The sequence below is a fragment of the Nannobrachium achirus genome (genome assembly GCF_963921795.1).
Source record: "Nannobrachium achirus genome assembly, chromosome: 18".
Classification (NCBI taxonomy): Eukaryota; Metazoa; Chordata; class Actinopteri; order Myctophiformes; family Myctophidae; genus Nannobrachium; species Nannobrachium achirus.
In genome coordinates, this window is record NC_137825.1 from 18,121,412 (window position 1) to 18,133,644 (window position 12,233).

Below are 12,233 nucleotides of genomic sequence, written 5' to 3' on the forward strand. Positions count from 1 at the left end.
GGCAGCATCCTCAGTGTGGCTGGTCCCTAAAGACTGAACTGCATTGGGTGTATCCAGTATGCCATACAATCTCCCTGCTCTCTCCATGACACATTTTCTCAATACTTTCATATCTGGAGGCATTGTATTACCCACAGAGACTTCATGGTATATTCTTTAAGTAACTCAATATCTGATATGTTGTAAAGTTAAGTTTGGCATTACACAGCTCAATTATGAAAATTAAATTGCAAAAAAGTCTTTCTTAAAGCTTTTATTGAGTAAAGTGTTTAAGGCACCAGGTTTCAAAACGGAACTCTACAAACCTCAACTGATTCTAACCTTTACTTAGTGGTAGGCTATACTTGTTAGCCTTACAATCAACTGCATGACAGTTTCATTTAAATTACAAAAGTGGTCCATTTCATTTTTATTTTTTAGAAAACACATTGACAAAAACACAATAGTGATTTCAAAATTGCTTATTTTCATCTAAACGTCACTCTTGAACAGAGAACTCTGAACCTGGTCAAGACAGACACGTGTTCAACTAATTTCTACAATTTCCAATGTACGGAAGGCATTTAGCAGAAGCTCTTATCAGAGTAACTTACAAGTGCAAGATGGGAATAAGCAGAGGAAGCAAATCTGGAACTGAAACTGGGCTGAAAATACTTATATCAAAACCAATACGATTTATCGACTAAATCAATTATCTAATTAACCACTTAACCCTGTTGTACAATGGTGGTGATATTGATTTGAAGTCATATCGTATCGCCCAGCCCTAACTTATCCTGAGTTAGCAGGTAAGAGCACTTTGACAACACAAACTGATGGGGATTGAACCTGTGACTTTGGGGTTACAGGTCTTAACACAATTGCTAATATTCATCAGTCATCAAATAAAAACAGTGAAAGTAAATAGAATCAAAAGGCAGACAATACAAATGTGCAAAGAATGAACGATAAGGGAAAACAATATAAAAACCCACTCAACCATAAATATAAAGCTGTAATAGAAGCAGAACCCTAACGGTGCAGAACACACTGCTTCTTTGGAAACCAGCGGTTGATGTTATTATAGATAACATAAAGAGCACACACATAAAGAGCACACATTCATGAGGTTTAAGCACTGATGCTAGGTACCTGTTGCATTAGCTCCAATCCTAGTTGTTAGCAATTACTGCCAGTCAGAGAAGAGCTTACTACCTTACCTAGACACAGGAGGGCCACGTTTTCTTGTCCCTACTGGACCTGGTGACGTAAATAGTTGACGGTTATAAGATCTATAAGTCAGTGCACTTATTTATTTCCTGTTTATGTTCTGTTGTTCCAGAGACCACACAATTATACATGCATGCAGAAAGCTGTTTGTTGTTAAACTACAAGTTCACACGTTGTGAGCTTGTTGTAGATCTGCCATTTCCAATACTTTAGTGTTTGTGTCATGAAATAGGGAATCAATTTAAGAATATAAATATGGAGATACAAGGTTTCTGCCGGACAGCAAGGATATACTGTACTGTTACTGTATCATGTTGTCAGAATATCTGAAATGAAATCAACGTTCCCTGCAGGAAATCTCAATGAAGATGAGGTCTGAATTCAATTAAAGCCCAAACCTATGTTTCCAGAAGACTACCTGGCTAATCAATCCCATGTCTGTCACAATTATTACATGATTAAATTATTTTGCATAATCGTTTCCATGTTGAAATGTTTTTATACATTTTCCAAAAATAGTGGAAATAGCCAGCTTACAACATGTCATTTTGTGACACTTTGTAACCTTGCAGATCAGCTATTTCGGCCTTCTTTATTTTTTTATGTATACAATTAAATATGTCAGTCACTTTGTATACTTAAATTATTTGTCATATCTGCCATGTGCAATTTTTGATTACAAAGACTTAAAAGTCAAACAGAAATACATTTTCAATTCATATGTTCCAGTGTTCAATGCCAAAAATCCCTGATTAAATCGCTAATCGCAGTCATTTGTATGACAATTAATGGTCAACTTAAATTTGGTCATTTCGACAGCCCTGACCCTCCCAGAGTTCCATTTACAGAGGACTTTTACTGTGTGCATGGGTTTCAGAGCTCGGTGTTTTTCCTGTGGTCGCAGGTCTTTGGCGGTTCCACCTCACACTCCTTGGTGAAGTCGCAGCCGCCCAGCAGCTCCTCGTATCGCTTGCGTACGTCCTCGTACGGCGGCGCGTCCTCCTCCAGCCCCGGGAATCGGACCGGCGACTCGTTGAGTAGCATCTGCAGCCTGGTGCCGTGGTGGGGGCAGTCGTACAGGACGAACAGCATGTTGGCGGCGTATGGGACGATGAGACCGCTACGGAAACTCCGATCTGGAGAGAAAACATTAAAAATAGAACATTTAAACATGAGGAAAAACAACCGGGAGCTCACGGACGATAAAAGCAATGAATGTCTCTTGCTCGCCCTCTCCCACACTGTTAAGTTACACCTCTTTCCTGTTAATAATGACCTGGGTACAATGTGGGGCATTGGGAGGCAAATGGGAGACAATTTACTGTGAAGGGACGACAGGAAGAGGAGAGGTGTTGTTGCTGCAAAGTTGTCGAGAGATGGTAGGGTGCGGTATTGAATGGTAAAATGTTTTTGTATCAATCAGAGTTAAAATATGCCGTAGGCGTAGACACTTTCAAACGAGAGGGCGATGTTTCTGCGGAACCGAGTCACATTAAATGTAATACATACAATTCCAAGTGCTTGTCAGGGTGGGGGTCCACAGTTCATATATGTTTATTTTGGGGGTCACGGCCTAAAAAAGTTTTTGAGAACCCATGTAATAGAAGATTTGAGAAGATGTGTTTGTATACCATGCTGTAAGTGGTAGTTGCTAGCAGTAGGGGGTGTGTGGTCTTTATGCAGGCCCAGCAGGGAGAGAAGGGGCAGTAGAGTCTCAGCGTGTCCCACCTGCACCGTCACAGCCTCAGGCAACCTCTGACCCGACCTGAAACACACACACAGACACTCTTTAATAGCCGTCTGAAATGGGTGTGCAGTACAATGATTGTGAGGATCAAAATGTCCCCACGAATTTCAAAAATAAGACATTATTGAGGACCGTTTTCCTGATCCAAAGGCTGTTTTATGGTTGAAAACAAGATTTGGCGAGTCAGGTTTACAATTAAGAAAAGATCTAAATTGTCCCATACAAGTCTGTAAACTCTGACAGTGTACAAATGGAACCAAATGAACCCTAACAGGTTCATTTGGTTCCATTTGTACACTGTCAGAGTTAAGGGGAGACCTTGAAAATTTGAGAACCACTGTTGTAGACTTTGTAAACTTGTATTAAAAAACTTAAAAATAGCAATAATAAAATCGCTGTCCACACATGTTGATGTCCTTACAAGTATAGTAATACAAACGTGTGTGTGTGTGTGTGTGTGTGTGTGTGTGTGTGTGTGTGTGTGTGTGTGTGTGACATACCTACTGTATTGAGTGCTCAGGTCCAGTCTGGAGAACAGGTCATGAAACAGAGAGCAGCTGGACTTCCCGTTGATGTCGTAACCATGGCCTCTCTTCCAGTACTGTTTCAAATCCCCCTTATACTCCAACACCTGGTACACACACAGCACACACATGTTCATGTTAAGGACCCCCAAATTGATAGTTTTATGTCAGGAGTCTTCAACATTTTCAGGCCATGGACCCCTTAGTTGAGAGAGATGAAGCAGGGACCCCCACAACCTTTTTCCATAGATTCCATATAGTTTCATTGTTTGATAGCACAATCATCATTGCATTTTGGATTCACGTCAATTTGTGTTTTCAGATATTTAACCACTTGAACCGTCAATACTTAATAAAGTTGACCTTTCACTCTGTACTTGGTCTTCTCTTTTTCCCCTCTACAAAACCTCTTTGCCGAAAATAGCTGATCTACAAGCTGCGAGGCATTATGAGCTTGTAGATCTGCTATTTTTGGCTAAAGTTCTCAGAATATGGACGCTAAGGTTCAAGTGGTTAATATAAAATAGGAGAAAAAAAAGACAACCATTTGAGGACCCCCTGTTGAAGAACCATTGTTTTATGTATTTAGCAGCAGACCCTCATCTGGAAAGATTTTGTGCCATGGGACCACCATAAGAATAGATTTGTGTTAACGTTTTTCACAATCAGAACAAAATTATTTTCCCGACCACAATTTCTCCAAGATTTTTCTTCCCCGAAAGCAGAACTACTATCCCTCCTCCCAGAACCTCATCCCCTGAACAGACACCCAGACGAACCAGTCAGTCACAAGTGCTTCCATCTGTGAACACAACTGACAACTGGCTGTAAGCTTAACTGTACCAGTTCAGATGGTGGCATACCCAGCAAATTGAGAGAGACACACATGTGAAGGCTGGGCTGTCACGATTATGATATTTTTCTCAAGTTGAAAAAGACTGCAAGGTCGAAATATTGTTCTGGTTCTACACGTTATTCCACAACATATTAGTTGTGGGTGCTCCTTGCCTCGTGTGTCACAGACTCACCTTAGCATCTTCCGTATCAAACAGCTGACACCAGGGAGAATGAAGGTCCCTGATGGAGAACTCATAAGAACACAGGAAGAATGCTGCTTCTACAAGGTCTACGAAGAGAAAGAGAGAGAATACTGGGTTTAATTATTAAGTATTTTTCTTTTTGTAAGTGATGGCAGAGGATAAGGTGCATTAACCATAGCATATGCATATGCATAGCATATAAGATGCCCCCCCAGATACATTTACGCCCTAGCGTCAGAATACATCCTTTAAAAAGTAATTCTGATTTCACATCTACTGACTACTGCCTGCTTTATCATTGCCTCAGAGCATCACAAAACAAACAGAAAAGAAAAGAAAAAAAAAACACAAAAGGTCTCCACCTTTGCAGTAATTTTTTCTCTCACTCCAAGTGCTTACTGGAGTCCTCTTCCATAACCACCTTGTTCTTTTGCTTCTATGCTCTTTTATCAACTGGCCGTAGAAGGTTTTCTATTCATGCTGATCTTCTCTTTTGCAGCCGTGTCTGCCGTAGGCACGGTTCAGTTGGTAGTAGAGTTCCTCTATTCTCCTGTATGATGTTGCTTCATTTCTAGTGGGTAGTAGCAGCATCTCCACCTAAATTATGTCTTTCCCTTTCTTCTGATCCATTTCCTGGAACATGTTCTTTGCCATCATATTTGTCGTATGCTGCCAGCGAATTGTATGCTGCCACGTTTATGTTTCAGTTTCTGTCGGTAGTCATGGTTTTCAGTTCCCACCTGATATCTTGTGGGAGTCCCACCTGCTCCAGATCGTACTGAATAACTGCTAGCTTGCATAACATCTTCAGACTTGGACTTAAGTCTAAGATGTACAGGTCATCGGGTGTGTCTCCTCCAAAGAGGATGATACGATCTCCCACCATGCAACAGCACATTCTAGACATCCAAGATGGGCCGTGGCCCTTGGGCTCAACCTTTTTCCAGGAGAAGGTCTCTGGACTGAACTTCCACAGGTCGTTGAAGGTGTGCTTCCAGTTGTTTCCACCAAATATGTACAGCTCTCCGTTGTAGGCAAACGCTGAATGACAACAGCGTCCTTCTGGAAGGAGCTGTGCAGAGGGCATGCTCAAGTAGTTGGTCTCTGTGTCAAACACGCCGATGTTGTTGTAGTAGTTTTGGACGTCCTTCTCAGCTATTCCCCCAAATACAAACATATTTGTCCCGATGATGGTGGCAGAGTGACATAACGAAATGGGTGCCAGAGTGCCCCTGGTGTTAATCGAAGTCCAGACCATTGTGGCGGTGTCCAGCTTGTGGATGTCATTAGTGCGTCCAGTCAGCTGGGTGTATCCTCCATAGATGTACATGACCTTCCCCAAGACGGAGGCAGAGTGGCTCCTCCTCGGCCCTGGAACGGTCCCAGAGATGCTGGGCTTGAACCACCTGTGGGTGTCCACTTCAAACGCGTGGAGAACGTTGCATCTCTCCAGCGACACTATGCCCACTCCCCCCAGGACGTAGATGATGTCTTCGATCAGCACGGCTGTGTGGCCCCAGCGCATGTACGGAACCTCGGGCGGACGACGTTCTCCTCGTGCGGTCGTCACCGGGGGTAACTTCATCCAGCGCAAGGAGATTGTGTTGAAGACGTGGACGTCGATCTGATCCGTGTCGTTGGTGTCACCGTCGCCTCCAAAGGAGTACACGCTCTGTCCCACGGCCACAGCAGCATGACGGGTCCTCTTTGGTCCTCCTTTCAGATGTAGTGTCCAGCGCAACATCTCTCAGAGACCAGCAGAGTCTTTGAAGGAGTCCTACTGCAACGTGCTACACTTATATTGGTGCAGCGGCACAAGCGTTATGCAAAGCTCAGCCAGTCCGTGAAGCTGATGGGCTGCGTTGACCAATCGGATTGCCTGGAGTAAAGCTAAATAAAGTCTGAATCTGTGATTTGTGAAGCGGCAACAAAGGAGCCTGTTTAACACGGTTATATAACTAGACCAGGTCAACCTGGTTGTGCCAGACCCCGGTTCTGCCAACCCTCTGGGCCTATAAATTTAATGGTACATTTATAGGCTGTCTGTCCCTTTATAGGGACAGACAAAGCCTTATGTAGGCCGACCCTCTGGGTCTGGCGGTCAACCTGGTTGTGCCAGACCCCGGTTCTGCCAACCCCCTGTCTGTCATCATCATTTATGACATCATGCCTTTTGTAGGCATGTCATCATCATGTCATCATCATATATACCCTTTATATAGAAAACCCGGACAGACCGACATTTGCTTATGTAGGCCTACCCATTTCATGGGTCTGGCAAAAAGGCAGTGTTGTTTCCGCTGTTCTATATAAAACCAACCAATTGAAGAAATCACATTCAGGCTTTAACCTTTGCTTTAATGAAATATCATTCATGTTTATGGATTCAAGGTGCCTTTAAACATGTAATCTATGTCTAGTTTGACCACATCAAATACTCTTTCATCTTAAAATAACAAATAAGCTCACAAAGATCGGCTATTTTCAGTGCATGACATGCTAATGAATGCTTCCATATAAGATAAAGAAAGATATGCTGGCTTCTATGATGGAAATCAGTTGTGGTGACTGAGAACTTTAATCCATGAGGTTGTGATCTCAGAATCAGAAAGATATTCAGGAATTAGGTCCTTGTCCTTCTGGCAGTGTGCACAATAAACATGACTCTGTTCCAGCAAGTAGTTTGCAAGATTAGTTGCAGAAAGACTAGACAGACACAGTCAGGCAGGGCTGAATGTAATATCTCTGCCTGGCAGAGACACACATTGAATTGCTTTAAATCGAAAGCGTCATCTCACCCGGTGTGAGGCGGTGGCGAGGAAGGCTCAGCCTCTCCTCCACCCTCCTCATCACTCTCTCCATCTCCTCTCCTGCTTTGAACTTCTCCACCTCCACCAGTGCCGTCTTGTTTTTCTCCACCCCTTCGACGTAGCCACGGCAATGCTCAAAGAACCGCATCAGTTCATCGTTCACCTCGTGGCGGTATGTCACCTCTGAGAGAGAGAGTAAAAATTATCTTTCTCATAAAAAGACAATCCAACCTACGTGGCTCTGACAGAATCAGTTAAAAATCCGCCCCTTTTCAAATAATCATGTTGTCTACACCTCAGTGCTATCAATAGGCTCTGATATGCACAGCAGCCGTATTGGAGAGAAATTAGACCTCTTCTTCCTTACTTCTTTTTATATTTTTATAAAAAAACACTTGAACCCTAGCATCCATATTCTGAGAACTACACATTAAGTACAGACTGAAAGGTTCAGTTTTATAAGTATTGACAGTTCAAGTGGTTAAATATCTGAAAACACAAATTGACATGAATCCAAAATACACTGATGATTGTGCTGTCAAACAATGAAACTATATGGAATCTATGAAAAGGTTGTGGGGGTCCCTGCTTCATCTCTATCTCAGCTAAGGGGTCCTTGGCCTGAAAATGTTGAAGACCCCTGAGCTAGAGCCTATGCACCCTTCCATACCTTCTATGTCCCAGTATTTGTGCAGTCCTTGCTGGAAGGCCTCTATGCTGTCGACACAGCGGTGTTTGGAGCTGGTCTGGAACCGGAGCCTCCCTTCTCTCAGGTTGGCCTCGTCCACCAGCGAGGGGAGGAGCTTGGCGAGTCGCATGGCCAGGTGCCGGTGGTCATCTCTGCCTTTCTCCACCAGTCTGCCTGGATAGTTAGGGAAAGTTTAGTGAATCTAGTGGTTTAGTGATGAGTCATGACTTTTCACAGTTTTGTGGGGTCAGTTTTTAGCCCAAGGAATGTTTTTTGTGCAAAACAAATGCTTGCATTGGATTCAGAAAAACACATCTTATTTCTTGACTATGAGCATCTGCAGCATGGCATACAAGTTGTATAATTTCTGTCCACTACCCTGTTTTACTTAGCACAAGAGAATAACATAGTGACACCAAGCGGTGCAGAAAAGTAACTAAATTCAAAGCAAAACATACCTAGTAGGCAGGCCATCACGACTTTAAGTTTCATTCTCTTTTTAAAAAATATGTTATGCTGTAAGTAAAATGAGAGACTGAAACTGCATAGCATATGATATGACAATAATGACATGACACATCACATATGACTGAAAAGATGACCTCTAAATACTTGCCAAAATAATGCCTATTTCACTTAATATGTAATATTATATTCATTGTGAGTCAAAAATGGAGAGAAAATAATGCTGCTATTTGTTCAAAAGCTTTATATAAAATGTCACAATGTGACAGCTCTGTTTACACAATGCCCACAGTACCCCCTCCAACTGTATACTGTCACTGTGTATAGTCTATATTTTCCCCATATTCAACTGTTTTTATTTTATTTTTGACACTTGCTTTGGCAATGTAAACTTTTTCTAATGCCAATAACGCTCATTTGAATTGAAATTTGAATTGAGTCATCCTCATACTATGTTAAAAAAAAAACTATTGTGATATGGATTTTGGCCCCATTTGCCATTTCCAAACAGAGATTTAATTTCAGGGCACACATTGCTGTGTTACCGTCCATGTCGTCTTTGTACCACATGGCCCAGCTGCTTTTGATTTCTTCCAACCAGCTCTCAGAGCTTCCCGCAGCCTCGTTCACCACCAGCTCGTGGAGCCTCCTCATCCGTCTGATGTTCTTCACCGTCGGGTACCGGCTGCCGTGGCGCACGATCGCGGTCAGGTGCACCGGCCTGCAGTCCGCCGACGGCGGTTTCAGCACGGATGCGTCCACGGAGAGGATATCTTGCAACAGGTGAGGCTTCACCTCTTCATACCGGCCTTTGGTGCCGAAATAGTGTGCGATGTGCGGTATGCTGGTGGTGGAGCAGTGAGCCACGCGCGTTAAAGAGAGACTAAACGCGGTGAGAAATAAACTTTGTTTGTATAACAACGGCGTCATGGCGTGTTGGGAGTGTGTTTTAGTTAGTTTTGAGGTAGACGAAGTTAGTTTGTCTGTTAGTGTGTGTTTCTGGTGGTTAAATAAGTGGACTTCTATAAGCTACGACATCCCTGCTTTAGTTGTTTGCACTTTGGGTTAAAGCTAGACTCGAGATCCCATATCCCGGAGTGCAGGTTGCGTGGTGATTGGCTGGTTTGGTTGTCAGGGGAGATTACTGTAAATGTGTAATAATAATAATTTTCACAACACAAGTGGCGTAAAGTTACGATTGAGGCAATTTTGAGGTATTTGTACTTTACTTGAGTAGGTTCTATTTCCAAATTTCTATACTTTTAGTCTACTTCTACTCCACGGCACTACATCTCAGAGCCAAATATTGTACTTTTACATCACTACAGTTATTTGAAAACGTAATACTACTTAGATTTTGACAAATTAAAGTAATCATTAACAACTTGGATCCTATATTTTATGCCATTTTTAGGCCATCTACAAGTTAAAACATTTGGACAAAGTGGCTGCTAGTGTGTACTTATCAATGACGTTATTTATATTGTTATTTTATCTATTCTGACATTCTGATTTATGTTAATCTCATGTGCGACCAGAGGTTGCCTAGCAACCAACTAGCCAATCACATGGCGATAAGACACTCCGGGCTATGGGACGGGTTGTTTTGTTGATATTCCGGGTCGATGGGACCTTTCAACTTTGACCTCCGCCTCGTTGTTGTTGGCCGACCAAAAAAAAAAGAAATACACATGAGTTTATTGAAAATATCTCCACGCACGCTGCAAAAATATTCTCATAAATTGGGATAGAAGAAAACAAACGTGTTTCTCAATCTAACAACAAGGAGGGTTTAAGGCATCCCTTGATAAGGCATTTGCTTTATGAATATGGGTTGGAAAATGTGTCCCGTGGTTGCGGTTCTTGCTTTGTAGTGTCTCTCTTGTGGGTGCGTTTGTTCAGCTGCATTCCTGTACCCGTGTTTTATTTTATTTTTACGTTTTGTGTGAAACACTGATATTAAACCCAGTCGTATTATCATAATGGTGATATAAAAGCTCCCATGCAGTTCCCAACAAAAATAAACAAAAAAGACTTCTCTGACATTTTACGGGAGCCGGGAGGGCTGACCCTGCAGTCAAAACACGCGCCACCGTTTGCAGGCAGCGTTACTCCAGCGCTGGATTCATTGCCTTTGCACTGCAGTCACGTTTGTAATGTTTTACAGCGGGTTAATTAATTCTAACCATAGCTCAGTGGTTAGTTACACATACAGTACAGTCAGTTCTTCTGCCCTGAAGCTGGACATATTTGGGTAAGTTCTGCTTCTTAAGAAACTATAACCGTTGTTTTTTGTCTTTAAATACATGCCGGGTATACTCTAGTCTAGTACGGTACATTATGAAATGAAATTGCATTGTTGTTACTTGTGTTGTGGTCTAAAAAAAGGAAAGACACAAAATGTCAACAGCCAACAGATTTGTACCAAAATACAAAAAATATCTCTGCAAAATATCAAACAATGCAACACAAGTAAATAAACAGTAGAATACTGGTGTGATTGGTTAAGCATAAATCCACACTGTACATCAGTAAAACAAACTACTTCGAAAGGTATATAATATACTTAACACTCAAAGTTACATTAACCCAACAAGGCTGATCCATCATCAAACAAACAATGCAAGTTAACAGACAGCAATATTAACAGCAAACATAATTTGATAATCAAATCAGGTAGGCTACAAGCATGAAATAATTATAATTTTTTTAACACATGAAAACAATTATGCATTTACAATTAATATAGTTACACAGTTACAGTTGACGTAATTGTTATTAATTAAGTTACATTCTTACATTCAATCACAGTTAATACAGTTATATTGTTGCATACTGTTATTGTTTATAGTTTATTATTGGTTTATAATACTTTGTTTCTTACAGTTACAATACAATTAATTGTTACACACAGTCGTTACTTACAGTTGGTTATCACAGTTGCATTGTTTCCTGCAGAGCAGCATCTGTGCGGTGTCTCCTTCATCAAAGGATTAGTGGATAAGGATCGATGGATGTATCGATTGATGGATGGTTAGAACAAGGATGGATGGATGGAAGGATGCACCTTGTCCATATTCCAGGTATGAGAAATAAAGAGATTTGTGAAAGAGGCCAGGCCAGGCTAGGCCGTGGGTTCTATAAGGATAGCCTTATATTAGTGGATCTATTTCAGTGTAATACATGGGTAACACATCAGTTTCACACTGATCGAGACAGTTAAAGGCAGTTAAAGGGTTCTATAAGGATAGCCGTATATTACACTGTAACAAACTAGGGGTTCAGAATGATGGAAGAACCCCTAGTTTGACCCCTCACATGCTACTTAAAGCAGATTTCTTTTTCTTTTTTTTTTCTAGTGGAGTCAATGGGACAGTGAATATACAAATGGCCATAACTTTTTTTCACGATGTTTCCGGCAGAGCATGTCTCTCATTCTGTGGACCTTAATGACCAAACTAATAGATAAAACAGAAATAAAAAGTGCGGCAGAACATCACAGGTTCAACCCTATTCCTTGAGCTTTTGGGCATGTGGATCCCTGACTATTATTGGCCTGTTAGAGTGCCACCATGAGGCTGATTTGAAAAATGTATGGTGGCATTTCTTCCTTAGCCTATTGCGGGGGACATCAACCTGTGGCTCTTTGCGGCCACTCCAAAGGACAAGTTGATATACTTCCAGCAACTACAAGCATCTAATCTATAAACTGTAGACGTTATCATAGCTCAAATTCAGTTGGTGCAAATG

At 41.7% G+C, this 12,233-nt stretch overlaps 2 protein-coding genes across 2 annotated transcripts; both read right to left on the bottom strand.

Annotated features, from left to right (window-relative positions):
• Window positions 1-535: 535 nt before the first annotated feature.
• minpp1b (multiple inositol-polyphosphate phosphatase 1b) lies at window positions 536-9,526 on the bottom strand. The gene is made up of 7 exons (XM_080747910.1): window positions 9,029-9,526; window positions 8,001-8,192; window positions 7,319-7,513; window positions 4,509-4,606; window positions 3,457-3,587; window positions 2,841-2,974; window positions 536-2,345 (listed from the first exon to the last, which is right to left on the bottom strand). The coding sequence occupies exons 1-7, from the start codon at window positions 9,411-9,413 to the stop codon at window positions 2,083-2,085; spliced, it is 1,398 nt and encodes a 465-aa protein (XP_080604036.1). The 5' UTR covers window positions 9,414-9,526; the 3' UTR covers window positions 536-2,082.
• LOC308303757 (kelch domain-containing protein 3-like) lies at window positions 4,992-6,264 on the bottom strand (the record flags this gene model as incomplete). Its single annotated transcript, XM_080748252.1, has 3 exons — window positions 4,992-5,091; window positions 5,417-5,592; window positions 5,776-6,264. 3 exons carry the CDS (start codon window positions 6,262-6,264, stop codon window positions 4,992-4,994), a joined length of 765 nt encoding a protein of 254 aa, XP_080604378.1.
• Window positions 9,527-12,233: the final 2,707 nt, after the last annotated feature.